The 9,926-nt window shown below is 31.1% G+C and overlaps 4 protein-coding genes across 4 annotated transcripts; 3 read left to right on the top strand and 1 right to left on the bottom strand.

Moving 5' to 3' along the window:
• Positions 1-112: 112 nt before the first annotated feature.
• On the top strand, positions 113-1,171 carry Chro.60481 (protein phosphatase 2b). Its single annotated transcript, XM_661067.1, has 1 exon — positions 113-1,171. The coding sequence occupies one exon, from the start codon at positions 113-115 to the stop codon at positions 1,169-1,171; it is 1,059 nt and encodes a 352-aa protein (XP_666159.1).
• A 408-nt stretch (positions 1,172-1,579) lies between these two features.
• Positions 1,580-5,134, bottom strand: Chro.60483 (kinesin-like boursin). The annotated part of the gene is made up of 1 exon (XM_661068.1): positions 1,580-5,134. The coding sequence occupies one exon, from the start codon at positions 5,132-5,134 to the stop codon at positions 1,580-1,582; it is 3,555 nt and encodes a 1,184-aa protein (XP_666160.1).
• Positions 5,135-5,734: 600 nt separating this feature from the next.
• On the top strand, positions 5,735-6,832 carry Chro.60484 (GTPase activator protein). The annotated part of the gene is made up of 1 exon (XM_661069.1): positions 5,735-6,832. One exon carries the CDS (start codon positions 5,735-5,737, stop codon positions 6,830-6,832), a length of 1,098 nt encoding a protein of 365 aa, XP_666161.1.
• Positions 6,833-7,424: 592 nt separating this feature from the next.
• Chro.60485 (hypothetical protein) lies at positions 7,425-8,894 on the top strand. Its single annotated transcript, XM_661070.1, has 1 exon — positions 7,425-8,894. The coding sequence occupies one exon, from the start codon at positions 7,425-7,427 to the stop codon at positions 8,892-8,894; it is 1,470 nt and encodes a 489-aa protein (XP_666162.1).
• Positions 8,895-9,926: the final 1,032 nt, after the last annotated feature.

A 9,926-nucleotide genomic window follows, 5' to 3' on the forward strand; every position in this document is an offset into this window, starting at 1 on the left:
TTATGTTGACAGAGGATCTTTCTCTATTGAGGTCTTACTGCTACTATATTCATTAAAGTTAAATTATCCAGATACTGTCTATTTACTTAGAGGAAATCACGAATGTAGACAAATGACAACTTTTTTCAATTTTTGNGATGAATGTGAATACAAGTATGATTCAACTGTACATGGATATTTTATGGAATCCTTTGATACTCTTCCAATTGCTGCAATTATTAATGGAAAGTTCTTTTGCGTACATGGTGGACTTTCTCCAGAATTACGTTCAGTTGACCAAATTCTGACAATTAATAGATTCCAAGAACCACCAAGATCTGGACTTTACTGTGATATTTTATGGGCTGATCCTTTTGATGAAAAAGATGAAACTGAAACTTGTGAAGAACATTTCGTGACCAATGATGTCAGAGGATGCTCATATTTTTGTGCTACTCAAGCATGTTACATGTGGATTGATCAAAATGGATTACTTTCTATTGTAAGAGCTCATGAGGCACAATTAGAAGGTTTTAAGATGCACAGTCCAAATGTAAAAACAAGATTTCCATCTGTAATCACAATTTTCAGTGCTCCGAATTATTGTGATGTATATAATAATAAAGGTGCTATTCTCAAGTTTGAAAATAACACTTTAAATATACAACAATTCAATTTCTCTGCTCATCCATATTATTTACCAAACTTTTTGGACATATTTTCATGGTCTCTTCCTTTTGTATCAGAAAAAGTTACTGAAATGTTATATTCTATTATACAACCTGTTGCAACTTCTTCTTCTGAACCTATGGAACTTGAAGAGGAAGATTTACCAGATGATGTACGTAGATTAATGGATGCATTTTGCATTAATGAAGATGGAAAGTTACCAGAAGAGGTTGCTAGTCTTGGTTCTTCAATTATTAGATCTGCACAGCCAGCTTCTAGTGTTATTTCAAAGGAAAGAGCTGATACTCTCAGAAAGAAAGTTCAAAGTGTTGCTCGTATTATGAGAGTCTTTTCAACTCTTAGAGAGCAAAACGAACTTATTGTTAAGCTCAAGGGTGTCACTCCTGGTCATAGAATACCCATGGGATTACTCCTTGGTGGAAGGGATGCTCTTGAAAATGAATTAGAAAAGTTCAACAAAGTTAAGACTATGGACGCATATAATGAAAGAAGACCTTATTAAGATATTTATCATATCTTTTGTTTATATCTCAGACTATCAAAGGAGTATAATTTCACGTTTTTTTTAAGTTTATCAAAGAAATACACTTTTTGTTTTACAATATTTAGACAGAACAAATAAAAAAAAAAAGAAACTCTGATGAAGTAATATATATTTAATCTGCAATGGTTTGCCTCTATCACATTTTCTCTTGTATCTTTATAATATATACAATATATAGAAAAAAAAAAAAAGAACTTAATTATGTGATTATTTTTAAATATATAGTTCTCGGGTACCGAAAAGCTAGTTATTAGCCATCCGTTAACCCCTCTTTTCTTTCAACATTAATTCAATTGGTATAAACTCGGAAAAGAATCATATAATCAGTAATATGAGATTTCTTTTAATTATTTTCATAACATTAGCTCATCTTTTCTTTGCAGTAACAGTTCTCTTTGGTCTTCCAGGTCTTGGAATTCCTGTAGAAGATGAAGAAATTGTCACACCTATTTGGTTACTAGATCCCATTGGACTGCTAATAGCTTCCAGAAAATTCTCTTGTGTTTCTGTATTTTCATTAGATGAAATATGGTTTTCATCAATTGGAGAACTTTGATAAAAGTTTGATGATTTTAAAGAATCTAGTGAGCCTTGCTTTTGCTCTGATTTTGAGGAAATGATTGAAGGATTTTTACTAAGATTTAAAGTATTTTCTGAGTAAATATTCAAATTTTCATCATTAATAATATTCTCTCGTTCTTTTCTCTTTTCTGACCTATCAATTCCATTTGGCTGTTGTACTTCTTCCCTTAAAAACAAATCAGAAGAGCCAGCAGTTGTTTCTTGGATAAACTGAGAAATGTTTAATGATCTTATTTCATCGCACTTTACATTTCCCCAGTTGAAACAAGATAAATTTGGTAATTCCTCCCCTTGAAGATTTAATTGAGAATTTAACATTTCATCATCTTTTTTGTTCTCATCATTAAATGGATCCAACATTTTATGGGTTTGGTTAAAATCAATATTGGGTCTCGGTAAAGTTTCAATATAGTAATCAACATATTTCATTGGAGATAAACATCTTTCTCTTAAAATAGGTATATTGTAGCTTTGTCTCCTACTTGGAGTTTGTCCTGAGGCTGGGCTGGTCTTTGCAACAACATTCTCAATTTCTATTAATCCTTGAAGGACTTTATCTAGAATCTTGGGTAAGTCTTTTACCGGACTGGAAAAACCTTTCTTCTCATTATTTCCAGATTTTTCATGAGAGAAGTTTGAGAAAGAAGTAACTTCACCCAAAAGTTGAATCATATCATTAATCTTCACCTGAATATTACTTTGGAAAGATGTCAAGTTATAACCAAAATAATCATCAACACATGATGATAATTCATTATAAGAGCTGTTCTGTAGATTCACTACAGATGAAACATTATTAACACAACTTTGAATTGAACTAGCGCTTAATTCAGATATTTCTGTAAACTTGGAATTAATTTGATCAAATTGTTCATTCCTAATCTTGGAAAAGTCAGCAAATCCTTCAATCAACTTTCTATCTCCAAGGTGAGAAATTGAATGAACAAGTTCTCCAAGCTCATTCTTTCTCTTTTCAAGACAGTCTGTCTGATCTTTAACAAGCTCTAATTGAGCCAATTCTAATTGTTCAATTCGGCCATTAGTTTCACGAAACAAATTCTTATTTGCTAAATACCCATTTTCTAATTCATTAATGATCTTTTCTCTCAAATCATCCACTTGTTTGAAAAGCCTCTCCTTTTCATCAATCAAGGCCTTGGAAGTTTCTTCAACAAAGTTATCAACTAATTTACAGAATTGACTCTTCATTCCCTTGGATTTCTCATCCAAACTTGATAATTGTCCAGAAAGACGTTGATCAATCTCAATTTTGTGTGACTTTGCAAGATTTTCAACAGAACCTACAAGCTGTTGAGAGAATACTGTATCTAATTGTGTTTCACATCCCTTTGAATGATCTTTGTAATCTTGAACAAGACTCTGGCAACGTTCATTTGAGAGCTTAAGCCTTTCTAATTGATTAGTAATATCCATTGATATCTTTTCTGTATCAGTTGAGCAGTCTACAAGTCCCTTTCTAATTTCATCTTTAATTCTAGTAGTTATTTCATCTTGAGTTTTAAGACATTTCTTTAAATTTTCCTTTGCATTATTCATACCAGCATAAAGTTCTTCTGTTAAAGATTGTTCTAGAGAATCAGAGAGCATAGAGATAACGTTATTACAAAGCTTTTTCCCAGTGTCAATCATTCCAATGATTTCACCATGTGAAAGTTGGCTTTTATTTTTCCAGTGAACAAGTAAATCCTGATTGAGATCATTATATATAATTTCTAGGCATTCCCTAGTCTTTTTCTCAGTTAACTGAATATCACTAATAAGTTGTTGTTGGAGCTTAAATAGTTGAGTATTCTGAGAAGATTGGAAAAGCTCAGATCCAATAATTTTTCTATGTAATTTTCCAATGTTCTCTAAAGATTGATTCATTTGCATAAATAAGTCTTTATACTTTTCATGATAAAGCTTGGCATGTTTTGAAACATGAATATTAGCAAAGTCTCCAGCTCTAACACGTAAAGATTTCTCATTTAGTTGATCAGTAAGACTATTAACAGTAGATTCCATTTCTTTATAAAGAGCGTGTTGATTTTGGAGTTCAGATTCCATTTCAATAATTTCATTAGCCTGGGATTGAAGTTTGCTTTCCATCTCGTTAAACTGAGAAAGAGGTAAATAAACTCCATTCTTTTCTCTATTACATTGTAGTTCTTGTTTAAGTTTTTCAATTTCACAATTCATTTCTCTGATCATGACTTTCTTTGTCATCTTTTGATTGACTACTGGCATATTCTTAATATTCTTAGCTCTGTGAGCATAGTCTAAAGTATTAAGAGTTTCTTCGAGATATATAGAGGAAGCTGTGATAGTTGCAATAATGCAAGTTTTTGTACGACCTCCCAAACTATCCTGTAAAAGACGTGTTAGCTTTGAATCTCTATAAGGAACATAACTTGAGTGCTCTACTAAGGCGTTAATTACACGACCTAATGTTAACAAGCTTTGATTAATCATTCCTGCTTCCTTAGCTCGATCTTTTACTGCATTTGCTCCGCTTCTTTGAATATTCTCGGACCCTGCTAAGTCTACCAGATTCAACTTTCCCACCTTTAAAACATCTTCTCCATCTATGTTTGTTTCTTTGGTGTGGATTGTAATTGTGAAAATACAATGACTTCTAGAAGATGATTTATTTAATAAAGTCTCAGCTGTTCGTCTCTTTCTTACTGCAGTGGAAAGTATATTAAGTATATCTTGTGCTTTATTTACAGGAATCTCCTCAAGTCGATCCACATTTAGACCTCTCTTACCAGCAATATCATCATAAATTCTTAAATTAAGCTTCTCATCACTCAATAAATCTGATAACTCCTCATTATATATCTCCAAATACGAAACTCGAACTCCATATTCTGTGTATTGACTTTCCAACCTCTCAAAAATAAGTTGCACAGCTCTTGGAATAATTCCTGCATGCTCAGTCAGTTCCAAATTACTTGATTCCAAATACTCCTTCATATCACCCTCCATTGTATAAGTCTTCCCAGTTCCTGTCTGTCCATATGCAAAGATTGTACAATTAAAACCTAATAGTACTTCATCCACAATAGGAACCACATATTGTTTAAAAAGCTCTCTTTGTGAAGTGAATGACCCACAAACTCCATCAAAAGTAAACAGCTTGGTGGAGTATGAGTCAAATTTACGACTCAAAGATTGGTGAGAGACAACAATTTCTTTGGAATCTGGCTTAACTTGCAAAACATTACTGTTACTGGGGTCTTTCTTTTCCTGTTCTGTCAAAGGTCTGCATCTGACAATTACCTTCACATTTACTCCGTTCTCCTCAATAGTATTCTGACGGGGTTTTGAATTCTTCATAAAATTTTAACTTCAATTTATCTTCTTAAGTGGGTTTTTTTTCCTTCTCTAAAGAGAGAAAACCAACTCTCCAATTTTCTTCCCTCTAGAATGTTAGTTTTTTCCAATTATATTCGTAAAAATTTCTAAAATTTCTACAATTTATCAAAGTTATTCTTTTTCAGACAAAAATTGTAATTATTTGTCTTTCGTTATATTATTAATTAATTCTGCTAATTTTTGCTTACCCACATGTGCATGTGTTCATTTGGGCGCCACCGACATTTTGTTAATACCGGTATTGAAATTTGTAATAATACTGCTTCTTTTTGCCCCCCATTTCATAGAAACTTTCAAATGAGGGGCATACACGCAATAAAAATGGTTGGTTGGTTGTTGGGGGGCAGACTGACAATTTAGCAAGGCATCATCTAATAAGGCAAATTACACGTTGGAAGTGATTTTTGTGATTTGTAATTAATAATAAATTTTTTCAAAAGAAAAGAAAAAACAAAGGAGATGCTGTTTTAATTGCAGAGAAAAGGTCAATTTATGCTAGATTAGAATAATTGAGTGTGTGCATGTTGGAAGAGAAGTTAATTAGGATTGTCACACCTACATATGAGTTCTTTTGTATCCACAAGCAGTAGTAGGTGCCAAACAGAAGAAAATGAGCTCGAACAAGCTATTAGAGAATGCAAGGAGCTGCTCCAGGATTCACCTCAGTTATTGTATGAGCATTCATATAAGAAATGGAATCGCATGATTAATAAAGGATTGGATTACTTTGTCAAAGAACACCCAAAGACTCTAAGAAGAAGGTTAGCTAGAGGAGTACCACAAGACTTTAGATGGAAAATTTGGAACTCTTTATTACAGATTTCTTCTCTAGATGATGAGGATAAAATTAATGAAAAGGTTTCTCAAAGCTTAAGAAACTCAAATTTTTTTTTGGAAATATTTAATATCAATGACCAGAATTCTCCGAATTTTCAGTCTCCAACCATTAATTTTATATATTGTAATTATTACGATTATGCTGCCAAATTTCTAAACAAATATTCCCCTCTGATAAGTATTGATGTTCCACGAACTTTTCCAGAACTCAATATTTTTAGAGACCAAGCATCTCAGGAATGCCTTTTTAGAGTATTAAATGCTACTGCAAACCATATTCCTGATGTTGGGTATTGCCAGGGAATGAATTTCATTGCAGCTTTATTATTAATAACCAGTAACTTTGATCAAGAAAGAAGTTTTTATTCATTAATACTAATACTAGAAACATATGGACTTTCTGGATTTTATAAAGATCAATTCCCACTATTAACCAAGTATATTCGAGCATTTGACACAATGTTTCAGACAAATATTCCCAAGCTTTGGAAACATTTTCAAGATGAAGGAATCTTTGATCCTGTTTATCTTCATCCTTGGTTCCTTACTCTATTTGTTTCAACTCTTCCGCTCAAAACTGTTGTCATTATATGGGATTACTTGCTAGCAAATGGCCTTCAATCCTTAATTTCCATAGCTATAGCGCTTCTTAAGACCCTTGAGTCCTCTTTGATTGGACAATCAATGGAGAATATTATCCAATTCTTTAAATCCCTTCGTATTTCAGTTGGGATAAATGACGTCACATGTGCTAGAATGTTGCTTTCAAAGGCAAAGAACATCCATATTTCCGAAGAAATACTTGCTACTTTTAAGGTTTAGCCTGATTTTCTTCACTCTTTACTTTTTTTTATACAATAATTTTTAGCCATATATATTATTAACTTTTAATCTTTCCAATGCATTTATTTATATTTTTCTAGATAAATACAAAACTAACTACTTGTTTTTTTTGTTATATCCTTCCTTTTATATAACATCCTCTTTCCTCCTCCAGAATCCCCTCCTATATTGGCTATCACACATCTTTATATAGAATTATTTATCCTATAACTATTTAGATTATATTTATTCAACAAATTATTAAAAAAAATAATAATAAAGCTTTGCTAATTTAAAATGTGATAAAGAAACGTAATCCTAATGATCAATCCTATTGATCACTTTTTTTTAAATTGGTCGTTTTAAAATAACAAAACAACCAAAACATACAAAATAAAAAAGATTTGACTAACTTTAAAAAAAATCATTTTTTACTAAACAATATCCAGAAATTTTCCCGCCTTTATTATTAATTTTCTTATTTAATCCTTGATTATATAAATATAAATTATATAATTCTTAAAGAACTAATTCAAAAAATATTAATTAGTAAACTTTGTTGTTGGTTATTATTTTGAGAGCTAGTTCTAGAATGACCATATTATATTCCTACATTTCTCTTTTATTCCTATTCTTACTCTATTTTTCCTTTGGCTCTTCATTGAAATCGAATCCTTTAGGAAACGGAAATTATGATCAAGCTTACTCAGATAGAAATCGTTCTTCTAGTAATAAGAAGGTGGATCCAAAGAGAATTGGATCTTCTGGAGGGCTAGGTTCTAATCGTGCTCACTATAGTTATAATTCCCGAGATGTTAATAATGGAGGAATTTCATCGCAGAGCCGAACAGTTTACTCTAGAAGTTCATTTTCACCTGGGAATCAGATTTTATTAACAAAACCCGGTAGTTCTTATTCAACTCCGCCTGTAAATCCTCCTGTACAGTCCTCTTTCTACAAATATTATTTAGAATCTATTGGAAAAAGTCCCGCTGCTCAAAGTAGTCAATATAACATATATGGACAAAGATTTTCTAATTACTCCCCATTAAATCCTCATCGTACACCATTTTATGACTATTACTTAAGTTCTGTTGGTCAATCTTACGATAAAAAAGATGGTAATTGTCTTTACGATAGAAATAAACAAAAATTTTTAACTAATTTGGGATATAATGATTCTAAGAAACAATGGAGAGATCAAAAATCTGGTTATAGACAGACTCTCCCACATAAATCTCCTACCAGTGATTTACAAATAATTAATTCTAAAGATAAACAATCTTTCAGATCTCAACAAGGCAGTACAACAAAAACAGAAGCTTCTCATTCTGAAAAACCACATACTTCTGAATTGAAAGAAGTTATTGAACGACTTTCAAATGAAATATCTACTGTAACAAGCCCAGTTATTGGCAAACAACCATTAACTTTATCAACTATTCTAAATAAAGAAGATTACCAGTTATTTAGACGTGTAAGTCGTTGTTGCATTTTAATTCAGGATTTCGTTGATATAGCATTGATGATAATTTCAAATATTGTAAAAACTTGGACTGGGAATTCTGAATTATTAGAGGAGATGTTAATTCAAGCAACCACAGCTTTTTCTATTCTTCACTCTTCATTGTCTAGCTGTAAGACTAAGCTTCTGTCATTTGATCCATCAAATAAGTTTGCATTATCTATAACTAATGGACCGTACATTGACGAAGAAACTGTTAAACACTCTGAGAAAAGTTTAGATATTGAGGATGAGAAACAATATAAGACTGTGCTGCGTTCAATTCGTAAAATTTCCTTCAAAGTTAATGAGAATTCAGACTTAATAACTAAAATTTTCAAACTAAAACAAATGGATCAGCAATGCAAAGATTTTGGTATAAGTTCTTGCAGAAGAGCTCTTATAAATATTCTTAATATATATTCAAAGGTCTTGAAAGAAGAATTAGACAAGGCTCAGCTAGCTGCAGATATTTATACAGCAAATGAGATATTTGATGAATCAGCTCAATCAGACTTTGATAAATATGTACTAAAAATTTCCGAATCATCCAATTGATATAAGATCATTTTGGTTTTGATTTGAAATTTCTTAATTGCTTAGAAGAAAACGCATTAATGAAGTTAGCAAAAATTTGAGACTTATACACGATTATTTCAATCATAGTCAATTGATATATCATTTATCCGGTCAATTTCATTGATTAATGCACGTTATAATCATTTTTGTTGACTTTGGATTTCTAAAATTTTCAGGTTTTATGCCGAAAAAAACCCTATAATGGCGGGTAACTAATAATTGGTGGATTATTTCCCTCTTTGCCACATTGATATTTAGGCGGTAAAATGGCAATTTATATTTTAAATCTCGTTTTTATTGTAATTAATCGAGAGGAATTTTAAATGACAGATTTTCTAGTACTATTGTAATTGATTAAATTAACTGCCATATAATTTAGATATTTAGTTTATGCATTCAGATTTGAATGCTTATCTGCATACTATATTCGCTGTTAAAGTGTGGCTATGCAAGTATTTTCTGAGTATTGTTTAGAATTTAGACTTGGGTTGCGTGTATTAGTGTAGATTATCATCACTCTTAATGGAGGGTAATTTTAATTTGCAGTTTAGTCAAAACTTTGTTTTAGAGCCAAATTCGATATTGTCGAAATTGTACATTATACTTGAAACCAAGATAGTTGGTTTACAAATTTATTCTCTACTATCGAATATTCCACTATTAGTTTCAGAATCAGTAATATAGACATTGGTTTTGAATTAAATAACTTAGATTTATTGAAATTGAGGAAAATATTTTCGATTGAGTATTATATTATTTTTATGATGAATTTATTTCTAGGAGAGTGAAAAGATATGTATGTTATTAAATAATAATAAACCTCTAAAATAAGAATTACAATCGTAATTGCATAAATATATATTGCAATAATAAAAGCATAAGACTAATTTTTAATTATTAACTTCCCAGTACTTTTTAACCAAGGCTGTTTATTTTATTTGATTTTTTTTAAAGTCTAAATCACTCATTGCATTCCATCAGACTTAGGTGAAGGTAGAATAGGAAACCATT

Source organism: Cryptosporidium hominis (assembly GCF_000006425.1).
Source record: "Cryptosporidium hominis TU502 chromosome 6 CHRO016153, whole genome shotgun sequence".
Classification (NCBI taxonomy): Eukaryota; Apicomplexa; class Conoidasida; order Eucoccidiorida; family Cryptosporidiidae; genus Cryptosporidium; species Cryptosporidium hominis.